Source organism: Dasypus novemcinctus, chromosome 27 (genome assembly GCF_030445035.2).
Source record: "Dasypus novemcinctus isolate mDasNov1 chromosome 27, mDasNov1.1.hap2, whole genome shotgun sequence".
NCBI lineage: Eukaryota > Metazoa > Chordata > Mammalia > Cingulata > Dasypodidae > Dasypus > Dasypus novemcinctus.
The window spans coordinates 17,665,339-17,682,359 of record NC_080699.1 but is presented as its reverse complement, the minus strand read 5'-3'; the positions used below and the strand labels follow the sequence as shown (position 1 = coordinate 17,682,359).

At 38.5% G+C, this 17,021-nt stretch overlaps 1 protein-coding gene and 1 pseudogene across 2 annotated transcripts in view; both read right to left on the bottom strand.

Moving 5' to 3' along the window:
* SIK2 (salt inducible kinase 2) overlaps positions 1 to 17,021 on the bottom strand; it is a 169,070-nt gene that overhangs the window by 51,266 nt on the left and 100,783 nt on the right. For both annotated transcript variants that reach the window (XM_058289111.1, XM_058289112.1), the window contains exon 4: positions 6,566 to 6,727. In XM_058289111.1, coding sequence (XP_058145094.1) covers positions 6,566 to 6,727 — 162 coding nt within the window. The remainder of the gene's footprint in view (positions 1 to 6,565; positions 6,728 to 17,021) is intronic.
* LOC139437710 (MICOS complex subunit MIC27 pseudogene) lies at positions 13,696 to 14,650 on the bottom strand (annotated as a pseudogene).

The following is a 17,021-nucleotide window of genomic DNA, read 5'->3' as shown; positions in this document are numbered from 1 at the left end:
CGGTACTTACACTGAGCCACATTGACTTTCCTGGGTTGTTTTTTTGTTTGCTTGTTTTTTGTTCATTCAGAAGGCACCAGGAATGGAACCCAGGACTTCCCATGTGGGAGGTGGGCACTCAACTGCTTGGGTCACATGTATTCCCTCTTTTAGCAATGTTTTGTAGTTTTCTGTGAGCAAGTCCTTTACCTCCTTGGTTAAATGTACTCCTAGATATTTAATTCTTTTGGTTGCTGTTGGGAACAGAATTTTTTTCTTGATTTCTTCTTCTAATTGTGTACAGAAATACTACTGGTTTTGGGGTGCTAATCTTGTACCTTCCGACTCTGCTCAAATCATTTGTTGTAGATTTTCCAGGATTTTCTGTATATAGGATCATATCATCTGCAAATAGGGAAAGTTTTATTCCTTCCCTTCCAATCTGGATGCCTTTTATTTCTTTTTCTTGCCTAATTGCTCCGGCGAGATCTTCCAGTAAAATGTTAAATAATAGTGGTAATAGTGGGCATCCTTGTCTTGCTCTAACCTTAGAGGGAAAGATTTCAGTCTTTCACCATTGAGTAGGATGTTAGTTGTGGGCTTTTCATATATGCCCTTTATGATGTTGAGGAAGTGTCCTTCTATTCCCAGTGTTCTGAAAATTCTTATCAAAGGGTACTCTATATTATCAAATGCCTTTTCTGCATTGATTGAGATGATCATATGGGTTTTGTCCTCCATTGTGTTAAAGTCGTATTACATTAATTGATTTTCATCTTGCAAAACAGGGATAAGTTCCACTTGGTCATAGTGTATAATTCTTTTCCTATGCTGTTGGAATCAGTTTGCTAGTATTTTGTTAGGAATTTTGCATCCATATTCACGAGATATGGGTCTGTAGTTCTCTTCTCTTGTGGTATCTTTACCTGGGTTTGATATGAGGGTGATGTTGGCCTCGTAGAATGAGTTATGGTATGTTCCCTCTCAATTTTTTGGAGAAGTTTGATCGGAACTTCTTGGAATGCTTGTAATAATTCTCCGGTGAAACCATCTGGTCCTGGGCTTTTCTTTGCTGGAAGATTTTTGATTACTGGTTCAATCTCTTTACTAGTAATTCGTTTGTTGAGATCTTTTTATTTCTTAAGTCAATGTAGGTAATTTGTGCATTTCTAAGAATTTGTACATTTCATCTAGTTTATCTAATTTATTAGCATACAGTTGTTCTTAGCATTCGTTCATAGTCCTTTTTATTTCAGCTGGGTCATTAGTAATGACTCTCTTTTCATTTCTGATTTTCATTATATGCATCCTCTCTCATTTTCTCTTTATCAGTCTAACTCAGTGGTTCTTAACCTGTTTTGTTCCATGGACCCCTCTGCCAGTCAGGTGAAAATCATGGACCCCTTACTAAGTCCACACACACTGTATATTATTTAATAAATATATCACACCCTCACCAACATGTCCCCACAAGAATAATGTTTTTTTGAATTTAAATTCAAGCTCATGGACCCCTTGTTAAGAACCCCTGGTGTAGCTAAAGGTTTGTCGATTTTATTGATTTTTTCAAAGAACCAACTTTTGGTTTTGTTCATTCTTTCTACTGTTTTGTTTTCTATTTCACTTACCTCCCTCTCTAATTTTTGTTATTTCCTTCCATCTACTCACTTTGGGTTTAGTTTGCTCTTTTTCTAGATCTTCTAGTTTTAAGGACAGATCTCTCATTTGGAGTCTTTCTTCCTTTATAATGTAAGCATTTAGAGCTATAAATTTCCCTCTCAGTCTTAACTGCATCCCATAAGTTTTGTTATGTAGTATTTTCATTTTCATTCACCTCAAGATATTTCCTAATTTCACTTCTGATTCCCTCTTTAATCCAGTGGTTTTTAAAGAGTGGGTTGTTTAATTTCCATATACTTGCAAATTTTCCCTTTCTCTCTCATTGATTTCTAGCTTCATTCTGTTGTGGTTAGAGAATATACATTGCATGACTTCAATACTTTTTAATTTATTGACATTTGTTTTGTGACCCAACATATAGCCTATTCTGGAGAATGATCTATATACACTTGAGAAGAATGTATACTCTGTTTTCATTGGGTGCAGTGTTCTATATATGTCTGTTAGGTCTAGTTGGTTAAGTGTATCATTCAAGTCCTGTATTTCCTTATTGATCTTCTGACTAGATGTGCTATCCATTCTTTTTTTTTTTTTTTAAGATGTATTTACTCCCCCCACCCCCACCCTTGGTGTTTGTGCTGGCTGTCTGCTCTGTCCGTCTTCCTTTCAGGAGGCACTGGGAACCAAATCTGGGAACTTCCATGTGGGAGGGAGGCACCCAATCACTTGAGCCACCTCAATTCCCTGCCTGTTGTGTCTCTCATTGTGTTTCTTCACTGTGTCTCTTCATGGTGTCATCATGCTGTGTCATCTTGTTGCATCAGCTTGCCACATCAGCTCACTGTCTTACTGTCTTGCTTGTTTAGGAAGCACCAGGAACCGAACCTGGGACCTCCCATGTGGTAAGCAGGCACCCAACTGCTTGAGTGACATCTGCTTCCCTCTATCCATTCTTGAGAGTGGTATGCTAAAGTCTCCTACTATTAATGTGGAACCATCAATTTTTCCCTTCAATTCTGTCATATATTTTGCAGCTTTGCTGTTAGGTGCATGTATATTTATAATTGTTACATCTTCCTGTTCAACTGTCCCCTTTATCAGTATGTAATGACCTTCTTTGTCCCTCAAAAAAGTTTTGACTTAAAGTCTATTTCAGCTTATTACCCCAGCTGTCTTTTGGTTACTACTTGCATGGTTATTTTTTTCTGTCCTTTCACCATCAACCTACTTCTATCTTTGTCTTTAAAGAGAGAATTTTCTTGCCAACAGTATATAATTGGGTCATGTTTTTTCATCCATTTTGCTAATCTCTGCCTTTTGACTAGAATTTAATCCCTTTACATTTAAAGCCACTACGGATAATACAGGTCTTCTGCCATTTTGCTATTTAGCCTTTTGTAAGTCTATGCCTTTTTTTGCCCTGCATGTCCATCAAAGCCTACTTTTATTTTTATTTTCTTTCATGTGCTGAACCACATGTATGCCTTCTCATTTATATCTGGATATATTTTTCATTACCATAGGGTTAAAATTTAACACCCTAAATATATAACTATCATATTTGGTATAAAACCAACTTAATCTCAATACCATGCTCATATACTTTTCCTATACCCTTCTGTCCTCCAACATTTTCTGTACACATTACCACTTATATCTTTGTACAGTGTATATCCAAAAATCTAGATTTATCATTACTTTTCATGCATTTATATTTTAGCATCTGTGGGAAGTAAGAAGTGGAGTTACATACTAAACAATACAATACAATAATACTAACATTTATAACGGCTTCCTTTACTGGAGGTCTTTATTTCCTTATGCTGCTTTGAACCACTGTATAGTACCCTTTCCTTTCAATCTGAGAAATTCCCTTTAGGATTACTTCAGGTCTAGTGGTAATATACTCCCTCAGCTTTTATTTATCTGAGAAGGTCTTAATCTCTCCTAAGTTTTTGAAGAGAGTCATACTGGATATAAAATTATTGGATGGCAGTTTTTTCCTTCAGCACTTAAAAGTATTTCAATCCACTGCTTTCTTGCCTCCATGGTTTCTGATGAGAAACTGGCACTCAATCTTATTGGGATTCCCTTGTACACAATAAGTTGCTTTTCTCTTGCAGCTTTCAAAACTCTTTCCTCATCTTTTGCATTTGATAGTGTCATCAATGTATGACCGGGTGTGTTTTTCTTCATGTTTATCCTGTTTGGTGTTCTCTGCATTTCACTGATGTGCATATTCAGATCTTTTGCTAAATTTGGGGAGTTCTGTGTCATCATTTCTTTGACTCTCCCTTCTGCCCTTTCCTCTTTCTGCTTCTTCTGAGAGTCCAATAACACGAATATTGGTGCAACTGATGGTGCCCCATAGTTGTCTTAGGCGATTTTTGATCTTAGTGTTTCTTTTATATTTCTCCTCTTCTGCTTGAATCATTTCAAATGTCTTGCCTTTAGATTTCACTGATTCTTCTGCCAGCTCCACTCTGCTCTTGAAATCCTCCTGGGCATTTTTCATTTCATTTATTATGGTCTTCAACTCCAGTAGTCCTGTTTGTTTCTTTCATAAATTCTCTACCTCTTTACGTAAACCCTCATATTGTGCATTCATCATTTTCCTGATACCCTGTAGTTTTTTCTCTGTACTTTACTTCATCTCCTTAGCATTTTTTTCTGCTTCATTTATCTTTTTTTTTTCTGTAGCATTTTAAATATCTTTTTTTTAAAAGGCTGTGTTCGACATGTCCACATTCTCATCATCTTTGTTGGTGTTTGCTGTATTTTTTTCCTCTTTATTTGGATGGGACATCATTTCCTGTTTTTTTTTTTATCTTGTACTCTTGTTGCACATTGTACATTTTAATATTTTTAAAAATATTACTGGAATTTACTCCCTGGGATATCTGTTTTCTGATTTTGTATCCAGTTGGTCATAAGACGCAGATTTTCTTGAGTTTCAGCCTTCCTACTAGGAAGGTCTGCCCAAGGTAAACGCACTGTGCAGGGTTTTCCCTGTCTTACTTGACCTGTCTTGTCCTGGGCTTTAGCTTGTTAGTTGTTTCAGAGTTCCCCTGTTTACAGGAGTTTGAGTGTTCCCTCTGTTTCCTGGGAACAAACTTCCCTCTCCCAGGCAGGTCTTTGTCCCAGACTGTCCACCTCTACAGTTTTTTACACTCGTTTCATTGACTCATGCAACAATGCCATAGGGCAAATACTGGGAGGTCACCCTGGGGAGGACTTTAATAATTTGGTCTTTTCCAACCAAAACAGGGCCAGGAACCCATAAGTGGGCATGGACTGGTTACAAAGTACATTGTGGAGGGGAGTCAGGAAGGATGGGGCTGCCAGTGAATGCAGTCCTGCATCTTAAATCTCCACCACATCTGCTCATGTCCAGGGAGGGGTGAAACAATGGCTGCTACCCCCTTTGTCCAGGGTGGGGTTGGAACAACGGCTGCCGCTGCCTTTGTCTGGAGTAGGCTGAAACAATAGCTGGCTTCAGAGCCAGGTCCCAGCAATACAAATTTGCTAATCAAAAGCTGTGATTAGTGATCGACTGTACACAACCCTGTTCTTGGGGAAGAGGACTGTTATGTCCCTTTCCATCACCAGCAGCTAGCCAGGGACTGGACCTCACAGTGCCCTGCCATGAGTAGGGATGGGCACCAGTAACCTCTGTGTGGAGAGTGCAATTTAGAGTTCTTTAATGTATTTTATCGGCCTCTTTCCACTCTTCCCTGGATGCTGTACAGTGTTCTTCTGGCAACTGGAGTTTCAAACTAGTTGTTTCCAATAGTTCCTGCCTGCTTAATAGTTGTTTTGGTGTAACGACTGAGTCCCAGAACTCCCTACTCCTCCATCTTCCCCAGAAGTTAGAAATGACTTTTTGACCAGTATCCCTAGTTCCCAGCATAGCACAGAACTGATCCATAAATACTTATTGAATGAACAAGAGTTCTGATCATGTGAATAAAGACACGTGGAATATAAAAGTTTTTACCATTGTGAAAATGGTGGGAATAAGATAAGCAAAATAATTTCTACCCTTATTCTCCACGTTATAAATCAAAACAATTATATCAGTAAGGCAAGGTGCTTTTGTGTTCCAAACATTTCCCCTTCTGTTTCTATCACATCCTCTGTATTTTCTCTGCATGTAACCTCTCTACAGCCATCACTCAAAATTAGAAGAGCAGCTTATAGCACCAGCAACCTATGCTGCTCCTCTAGCTCTAGGAGTCCCTCCAATCACTCCTTTTTTTTTCTTTCTTTCCCCTTCACCCCACCCCTAGTTGTCTGCTCTCTGTGTCCATTCACTGTGTGTTCCTCTGTGACTGCTTCTATCCTTATCGGTGGCCCCGGGAATCTGTATTTCTTTTTGTTGTGTCATCTTGTTGTGTCAGCTCTCCATGTGGGTGGCGCCATTCCTGGGCAGGCTGCACTTTCTTTTCATGCTGGGCGGCTATCCTTACGGGGTGCACTCCTTGCGCATGGGGCTCCCCTACGTGGGGGACACCCCTGTATGGCACGGCACTCCTTGCGTGCATCAGTACTGCACATGGGCCAGCTCCACACGGGTCAAGGAGGCCTGGGGTTTGAACCGTGGACCTCCCATGTGGTAGGCGAATGCCCTATCTGTTGGGCCAAGTCCACTTCCCTCCAATCACTCTTAAACACATGTAAACATATTTACTTCAGCAGAACCTCACAAAGGGACCTAGACACAAATCAGACCGAGGAGACAAACTGGTCTTTAGTCATAGCCCTGCGAACATGTATATTAGCAATGAATTTATTCTCTTTATTTTCAATTATGCATAAAACTAAGAAAATGAATTAAATAGTTTGAAGAGAGCTGGGTATCATCAGGTACAAATGACTCTCAATCTGCAACTGCAGGTTTGTTTCAGCATGTGCTGAGTATACTGGCTCACTCTGATTATGTGAGAGCCAGCTATGTCCCAGTTACCTGCTATTTTGATATTCATGTTGTTATCCAGCAGGAGATTTTCAGCCTTGAGGTCACGATGCACAATCTTTCTACTATGACAATAATCAACAGCAGACAGGATTTGCCAGAATTTGCGCCTGGCCTCAGATTCATTTAGCCGGCCATGATTAGCAAGATAGTCTATAAAGAAACAGAGAATTTAGAATTACTCAACAAATTAAAATAACCCTATTATTAATATTTACAATTCCTCAGAAAGCTTTTTAATGAACAAGGGTTAGTGTTCATTAACATGTCATTTTTCAAGTTCCTTGTCTTTTATAGAATTCCCATCATATTTCACTAGAGTCCAGGTAAATGGTGATAGTCCAAGACCAGACAACAGAAAATGGCATAATATTCGCAGCATAACTCAAAGTGCTTTTTATGCCTAAGCATTTGTTCTTTTCATTAAAATATTGATTGAATATTTTTCCCATCATTTTTCATTTAAAACATGAAACCTATGTAAAACAAAGAACATGAACTAATTCTCTGACATCCCATCAGACAAAGAACATTTAAAAAAAAACAACCACCCTTTTTTCATGCAATTGTTATACAAACCACCTGCAATACAAGATATGGCAGTGCAGAGAAGTGGCTTAAATAATTCACATCCTGGTCTCCTGTTGAAAGGAGCAATTCTGGTCTACCCAAGACTATGCAGACTTGTTCTCTAAAGCTAACAATGCCATGATACCCAAGCACTCTAAACTATAAGACAACTATATTTTGCAAAATATATTTAGCTATCTTTGTGCAGTGTCATAATCTTTATTAAAGCAATTTATCTGAAAATTAATTCTGTATATCGAGTCAATAAAACTATACATTACAATGCATTCAAATTTCAGTTGAAAATTTAAAATTTTCTTTTGAGGTGAGGGGTCAATATAAATCTTGAAAGACTTTTCTAGATAGATAATTTTCCCTTTCCCTAGTAAGGAATTGTAGGGTGAATCAATATGCAGTTACCTTCACACATTTTTCTGGTTCAGTCTATGTGGTTTACTGTGTGTATGTGTGTTTTAATTCCATGCCTTTGGACCATGCCACTCTTAATATTTACTATAAAGCTGTTAACATTCTAATAGCACTTTACAGTTCACAAAACATGTTCATATCATATTATCTCATTTAATACTCCAAAATACCCTCTATGATAACTATTACTGTAATTCTTATCCTATTTATACACTAGGAAGCTGAATTTGTACAATTGGTAAATGAATGTCTAATCTGGGACCAAAATCACTGACTGTATTTTTACTCTATCAAGCTTCCTGCTGACAGCCTAATGACTGCTTCAAAATCCTGCTTAAATACTACCTTCCCCATAAATAGTCCCTCATCACAGCAGGAAGAAGTAATTCTCTTTTCCCTGAATTTACTTCTTCTCACACACCATCTCACACTCTAATTATCTGCATGTATATCATAAATCTACCATAACATACACATACACCCCCCCAACCCTAACCCACTAAGTCTTAGGAAATAAGATACCTTCATTTGAGCTTCCTGAGGACAGCAACCGCATTGTTCTCTTCTGTACTCCTCTCAGTACACAAAACCCCACAGCACCAGTATTTAAACACTTAGCTAAGGTCCTATCGTGGCCAGTACTGTGAACTTCTTCATAAAAATGTGTCGTAACAGTGCCATATTCTACAAGTACAGGCTTTAAATACAAGAGGGCATTTCATCTATTCTTACACATGTGCTATTATTACAAACTGAGGTAATCCGCTTGTTACACCTTTTTTGGAGGTACCAGGGGCCAGGGATTGACTGGGACTTTGTATGTGGGAAGCTGGTAATCAACCACTGAGCCACATTGGCTTCCCTGAGTTACTTTTTCATTTATTTTGCTTGTTGTTTGTTTTTTTCAGGAGACACTGTGAACTGAACCCATGACCTCCTAGGTGGGAAGCAGGGGCTCAACTGCTCGAGCCACATCCGCTCTCCTGTAGTCAACTTTTTAACTTTCTATTTTAGGTTTTTTATTATGAAAGTTTTTTTGGTTTTGGCTGCTTCTGTTGTTGTCAGCGGCATGGGAATCTGTGTTTCTTTTTGTTACGTCATCTTGTGTTTGCTTGCCATGTGTGCAGCGCCATTCTTGGGCAGGCTGTACTTTCTTTCACGCTGGGCAGCTCTCCTTACGGGGTGCACTCCTTGCGCATGGGGCTCCCCTACTGGGGGACACCCCTGCATGGCACTGCACTCCTTGCGTGCATCAGCACTGTGCATGGGCCAGCTCCACATGGGTCAAGGAGGCCCAGCGTTTGAACTGCGGACCTCCCATGTGGTAGGCGGATGCCCTATCCACTAGGCCAAGTCTGCTTCCCATGAAAGTTTTAAACACACATGAAAGTAGAGAAAATACTGTAATGAACCCTCCAGATTTAAGAATTATCAATATTTTGTCATTCTTGTTTCATTTATCTTTTTTCATTCCTTTCTTTTTTTTTTGGTAAGTCTAAAGCAAATTCTTGAAATCATTTTGTTTCATCCTAAATGCCTTTATATCTCTCTAAAAACAAAAAGGTACATTCTTACATAACCACAATACCATTATCACACCTAACAAAATTAACACTTGCTTACTATCTTCTAATAGTCAGAATTTAAAATAAGATTTATATTTTGTATTTGTTTGTCTTTGGAGTCCTTTTATTTTGGAACAGATCCTCTACACTTTCCTCCTTTCTTTCCATGCTACTGACTTGTTGAAGAAACTAGGTAAGTTGTCTTACATTCTGGATTTGGTTTTTGCTTCCTCATGATAGTTTTATTCTTCTATCTCCTGTATTTCCTTATAAAATAGAATTCAAATGTAAAGGCTTGAATAGAATCAGGTTTAATATTGTGGGGAGAAAGACTATTGTAAATGTATCTATTAGGAGGAATCCAACATCTGGCTCCCCAGCTTTTAGTAGTACTAAGATTGATCAATGGGTTCTGGAGGCAATAGTCTGACACTTCAATTATAAAGGTTGTCATCAATCTTTCTCCTAATATTGCAGTTCTCAAACACCAGTGTATATCAGAGCCCTTGGAGGGCCTGTTAAAACAAATTACGTGGACCCTACCCCAGAATTTCTGTGATTTGATGTGTTGGAAGGGATCTGAGAATTTGTGTATTTTAGAGCTACAGAGATGATGCTGAAGATGCTGGTCCAGGGTTCACACTTTGAAAAATATGGCACTAACAGTTTTAGTATTCACTGGTGGTAGTCATCTGAATCAATGATTTCATTGAAAAACTGTGATATTCTAATTTTTTGTTTCCTGTGACATTTATTAGATGAAATGCTTCCCAATTTTCTCTTGTGGACAGGTTAGGAAAAACAAATGCTTAGCTTTTTCCCTTTTAAGTACCAATTTCCAGATTAAGAGGTTGGCCTACTAGCTACCTCCAAAAGTGAATATTGTTATTTTTGTGGTTTTTAAAAATTATTATTTTAGGGTTTTTTTTGTCCTTTTAAGTATCATAATGAAAGCTTAGGTTTTTATATATTCAATCTGTTTAAATCAACTGCAACCATTACTCTCTTTGATGGACATATTTTCCCATCTTTGGCCAGTGGGACCTTCTTTATGCTATTATTTTTTTAACACGAACACAGAAATACTCAGTAGCTTTACTGCTTTCTGTCATAATAAAAATGTCCTATGCTGAGGGTAGGGAGAGGGAAGAAGAGACATGATATGGGGGCATTCTCAGGACTTGGAGTTGTCCTGGGGGGTACTGCAGGGACAGATGCTGGACATTGAATGTTCCCCCATGGTCCACTGGGTGGACTGGGGGAGAGTGTATAAACTACAATGTAAACCACTATCCATGTGGTGCAGCAGTGCTCCAAGCTGTACTTACTAAATGCAATGAATGTGCCACAATGATGAAAGAGGTTGTTGATGTGGGAGGAGTGGGGTGAAGGGGGTGGGGGGGTATATGGGGACCTCATATTTTTTGAACGTAACATTTAAAAAAAAATAAAGGAGGAAAAAAATGTCCTATGTCCCACGCTTATCTTTTTAAAAAAAAAAAGATTAATTTTTTATTCCCCCCTCCCCCGCCCCGTCTCTTCTGTGTCTATTTTGCTGCATCTTCTTTGTCCACTTCTGTTGTCAGCGGCATGGGAATCTGTTTCTTTTTGTTGAGTCATCTTGCTGTGTCAGCTCTCCATGTGTGCGGCACCATTCCTGGGCAGGCTGCACTTTCACACTGGGTGGCTCTCTTTATGGGGCGCACTCCTTACGGGGTGCACTCCTTGCATGTGGGGCTCCTCTACGTGGGGGACACCCCTGCGTGGCAGGGTACTCCTTGCACGCATCAGCACTGCACATGGGCCATTCCACACAGGTCAAGGAGGCCCGGGGTTTGAACCGCAGACCTCCCATGTGGTAGATGGATGCCCTAACCACTGGGTCAAGTCCGCCGCCCCTATGCTTATCTTGACTACTTCCTGCCCCAAACCTGTTATCAGTTATTTCTCTAAGAAGCCCTGGTTCTTTTTACTGGGAATTCTTATCTGGGTGTTCAGTTCTTACTACTGCCAGGTTGGTACTGCTTTTAGGCCTTTTCAGGGACAGAGCTAAGAAAGAAGTGTGTGTTTGGTTTTTAAACAACTCAATTTTATTGATACATATTAATAAAGTATACAGTCCATCCAAAGTGTACAATCAGTGGTATTTGGTACAATCACATAGTTGTGCATTCATCAATTTATTATTAGACATTGACATTATTCCAAAAATAATAAAAACAAAAACAAAAACTCATTACTTCTCAGTCTCACTATGCTTCCCCTGCAGTACCCAGCTATTATTCTGTTTCTAGTTTGTTTGTACTTAGATTTTGTATACATGGAGCCAAGCAATTATGTAGAACCTTGTGTCTAGTTTCTTTCCCTTAGTATACTTCCTTTTTTTTTTAAACCCTAACTGGAGGACTATTAATGTATTACTCTATCTTCTGTCCATAGTTTGCCTTGATGGTTATTGTTTTTTTTAAGCCAGTGCTCAACCACTGAGCCACATCAGCTTCCCTGAGGTTTTTTTTCTATTTGTTTTATTGTTCATTTTTTTTTGTCTTTTCAGGAGGCACTGGGAACCAAACATGGAACCTCCTATGTGGGAGATGGGAACTCAACCACTTGAGCCACATCTGATCCTGCTTTGGTTGTATTTTTGCCTGATATTAACGTCTTGTAAAATTAACATACATTTGTTCAGTTTCAAAGAAAAACAGCCTTATGTATGTAATAATACCCATATTCATATTTCACATGAGGTTTCACTATGTTATACAGTCCCATGTTACATTGTTTTAGCTTGTAGAGGCAAGCTTTCAAAAACCAAAACATACATAAATGATTTCAATTACTTTTAAAAGTTCCTACTTTAATCTATGACTTGTTATCTGCCAAAAGAAACTGAAGGAAAAATTTCAGGTGTATAAGAAAAAGACAACGCCTTTTTATACTCTTCCCCTGTTCTCTTTCTTTGAGAACTAACACTGGAAAGATTTTCTACTGTCTTGATTCTGAAATGACCCTTTAACATAGATCAAACATACAGGAAATGACAACAAAACTCACTTTCCTCTCTCCGCCCCTTTTCTTACATGTAGGAACACAACTTGGTAAAGCTGATTGGGAGCCTTAGAGATCATACATTTTTCACAGTTCCTGGCCGACAGTAGATAATAATTCTTCTGTTAATTTTGACACATGGGGAATCTGAAGCTCCTATTGGTTAATTATCTATGCCAGATAATATGTAGAAGTTGTTCTCTATATCTGGAATGTTCTTGCCCTCCAATCTGTACTAGATCAGCTCCTGCTCTTCTTCTGCATGTTTTAGGTTAACGCCCTATCTTCCAAAAATTTCCCTGGCCCCGTAAAGCACTATTCCTCCCTTCCCTTTTACTCATTTTACTGTTAAAGTATTAGGGGAGCAGATATAGCTCAGTGCTTGAGCTCCTGCTTCCCAGGTACAAGGTCCCGATGGGTTCAATCCCCGGTCCCTCCCAAAAAATATTACTAGAATTTGTAATTATATATTCTCTTATATCTATTTCTGTAATGTCTTCTTTACTAAACTGTAATATCCATTAGAGCAAGGATAAAGTCTACTTTACTTAATAGTTAGCACCCAGGACAGTATTAACACAAAGTAAATGTGTGATAAATATTTATTGAATTATTTTTTAAGCTCCTTTGTAGGATAAGAACTCTTACTTTACACAAGAATCTAAAGTGACAGTATGATATAATGGTGGGTTTTTTGCCAGTAAACTGAGTATTTTTTACCCACTCCACAGCCATTTACCATCCCCAAATCTAAACATTCATCTTTTTTTTTTTTTTGGACATAAAGTATGCATATGTTATTTCAGCCCTGGGAAATGCCAAAAACAAAAGGTGGGGGAACATCCTTTCACATACCATTCTAAATTTAGCTGGTAATAATTCTGAAAAGCTAGAACAGATATATTCAAGTATGGTATAAATATGAGTACATATATGCATGCACCTATTTTCAGATTTTAGTCTGATCAGTGTTAATCACACCTTTATTCTATTATTGTCTTTTCATAAATGTCCTTAAGCCAAAAATGTGCTACCTCATCAATCACTTAATATTGTTTGAATTGTATTCAGTTTGTGCATTAATCACTTACGTAAGGGAAAATCTTGATTTAAATTATACTCTATACATTACAGTTACCTATTACGTGGCTTTTTCTTTTTTAAAGACTTTATTTATCTGCTCCCCCCTACCTGCATTGTCTGCTCTCTGTGTCCATTTGCTGTGTGTTTTTCTGTGTCTGCTTGTTTTCTCTTTAGGCAGCACCAGGAACCAATCCTGAGACCTTGTGGAGTGGGAGAGAGGTGCTCAATTGCTTGCTCCACCTCAGCTCCCTGGTCTGCTGCATCTCCTTATTGTCTCTCCTCTATGTCTCTTTTTGCTGCATCATCTTGCTGTGCTTACTCTCTGCACAGGCCAGCACTCCGCTCAGGACAGCTCTTTGCGTGGGCCAGCTTGCCTTCACCAGGAGGCCCCAGGAAGCAAACCCTGGACACGTCCTATGTGGTAGATGGGAGCCCAAATGCTTGAGCCACATCCATTTCCTAGCTTTTTCAACATTATTTTTAACTCTGCACATCTTGTAATTCTGTATGCAGTCTATTTCAGCTTCTAGTGCTGTACATATCTACATCTTCTGGGTGGAACTGCCTGTGATCCATGAGCTTGGAGTCTGGCATAAACTGTGCAGCACCTGAAATAGGTTTTGATTTGATCTTTATTTCAGAGCTGAGGTCTTTTGGCAAAGGCACTGAGTAATTCAGGTCTTGATTTATCTTTGTGGTATTTTCTAATTCAGCAGAGTTTCCTGGCTTAATTTTTTCTTTAGATTCAGAGAGAGACTGTTTTTTGTTGCTTTTTGTTCACAATGATTTAACAGCTTCATACATTTGCTGGCTTGAAATATAAGCTTCCTTCCCAGTTACGTTTGCAATTATTTCTGACTGAACTGGGTAGCAAACAGTTGCTCCTAAAGTGGCCAGTCCCAAAGGATTAGCAATTTTCTTAAATCTAGAACCTTTTCTTGTTGAAAGCAAGCCTGTCAATCCTGAAACTGTAATCACTCCAGTTTTCGGAAGAAAATCTTTTTAAAAAGAAAAAAAAAGTACTGAATTCGTAATGCTTATTTCCACTTCAAGTTTAAAATGATTGGGATTACAGTTCTTTTCTTTTTTTGTATCTCTTTTTCTTATACTAAAAGATCCTGGTTCTTAATAACATTACTTCTTTTATCCTGCAGTACACACCAAACAGTTTCAAACTAAAACAATATTACAATTAATAATAAATAAGTATATTTATGTTAAACTAAAAGCAGAATTACTGGATGAAGATTAACAGTTAATACTTGTTTGCAATGCTTTTTTTTTTAGGTACTGGGGCGGGGGGGGTTGGGGATGGGGGGGGCGGGGATTGAACCCTGGACCTTGTATGTGGGAAGCTGGGGACTCAATCACTGAGACACATCGGCTCCCATGAGTTAGTTTTTTCGTTTGTTGTTTGCTTTTGTTTTCAGGAAACATCGGGAATCAAACCTGGAATTTCCCATGTGGGAAGCAGATGATCAAGTACTTGAGCCACTCTCCAGCACTACTTTTTATCGAGATTATATTGTACTAACAATGTACAGTCCAAACACTTTTTTTTTTAAAGCATTACTTTATTTCCAACAATTTTGACTTCAGAGTTTCTTTTCTTCCTGTTCCTGTTAACCAACACTTAAAAAAAAAAAAAAGATTTATTCATTTATTTAATCCCCCCCGTTGTCTGTTCTCTGTGTCTATTTGCTGCGTCTTGTTTCTTTGTCCGCTTCTATTGTCGTCAGCGGCATGGGAAGTGTGGGCGGCGCCATTCCTGGGCAGGCTGCACTCTCCTTCCCGCTGGGTGGTTCTCCTTACGGGTGCACTCCTTGCGCGTGGGGCTCCCCTATGCGGGGAACACCCCTGCATGGTGCGGCACTTCTTGCACGCTTCAGCACTGCGCGTGGGCCAGCTCCACACGGGTCAAGGAGGCCCGGGGTTTGAACCGCGGACCTCCCATGTGGTAGACGGATGCCCTAACCACTGGGCCAAGTCCATTTCCCCAAACACTGTTTTAATGTTACTTAAAAGTGTTGTCTCTGTGTTGTGTTTTTCAACATGATATACAGATGGGTATATTTATTTGTCTGTTTCCAAATAGTAGGAATGACTTTTCTTTCTCCTCTTTGGTTTATTTTTTTACATATAACACATGATTTTTAACATGAAGCCAAAATTAAAGCTATATAACAACATACAGTCAGAGAAATCTTGCTCCCATCCCTATTCCCTTTCTCTACCCTCAAGTAACTCGTTACTCGTTATTATCATTATTATTTTACCCTTCCTACATTTTATTTTATACGTGAAAATATGACCATATAATTTTATTCCCCATACTTCTTATACAATAACACTTACACTCTTTTTTCCCATTTCAAATTGGTACCCAGAAATCTTGTATGTTTCTTTTACATCATTGCAGATACTTTTTATATTTAATAGCATATGCTAAGAATAAAGGCCCAGGAGTCAAGCTGCCTGGATTCAAATTCTGGGTTAACACTTGCTAACTATATGGTGGTGACAAATTACCTAACCTCCCAAAGCCTCCATTTTCTCATTCCAAAAGTAGGATAATAGACTCCACCTCATAGTATGTGAGATTAAATGAAAAAACCAATTTAAAATATATCTGCGCGGTAGCACACACACAGAGGTGCTCAAAAAAGTTAAGTGCTATGATTTCAATTGTTATTATTACTACTACTGTTATTATCTTATCAGGGATTGACTCAGGCTCTTGACCTTTCCCAACTACTATAAACCCCTAAGTCTGTGATTTCAGTTTCTATGTTTCATAGTTCACTGAATTTGCTTTAAGATCCCTGGCAACTCCTCTAGACTAAAGCCAATTATCTTCTCTCAGTTGTCATCTTTTCTGACCCTTCAAGTATATGTAACACTTAGTTGGGCTCTAAAATAAACATCTCTTCCTGGTGATTGTGTTTACCTCATGGAAAACACATGGTTTTCCTCCATGTGTTTGACTAATTGGTTCTTCTTTCTCTTCTAACCACATAAAATTATCCAACTGTAGTCCTGGGCCTTTGCCTTTATTTTTTCTATACTCCTTCCTTCATAAAACTAATCTGAACTCCCACTTTCACTTGGATAATCTTTGATCTGCTTTATTCTTAGCTGGATGATGTTAGCTCTCTTTCATACTCTTCTCCTTCAGTGCCTGTATCATGGGTGCAAATTTAACCACTCCACTGAAGATATGTCTTAACATGCTAGCCTGTGACCTTCTTCTTACAGACCCTATTGAAAATCTAATGAAAACATCACATACACACACACAATATTTTGCATGCAATTTCAAGGGGGGGGGGTCTATAAAATTTTGGGGTTAATACCAGGTTAAGAAACCCTGCTTTGGAGGATTTCTAATTGATTAAAATTTTTATAAAAATAACCTATATATTTGCCAAGTGCATTTGACGTTTCAACTCAACTCAACTTTATACAGATTTTCTTTCTACCACTGCATTATCATCAAGACAGAGCTTGTTTTTCTTTTTATAAACTTCATTACTGCCTTTCTAAGTCACTATAACTATCACCTTAGAGTCACTCAACCTCAAAAATTCAAGAGTCATCTTTTACCAACCCCTAAATTAAAAACAGCTGAAGCCCCAGTAAGTAGGTTTCGAATTATATAGGTGTAAGTTTTACATAGTATAATTAATCGACGTCTTCATCCTGTGCTTTTACATAAGTATAAATTTCATAGTGTAGTGTGTCTGGCACATAAA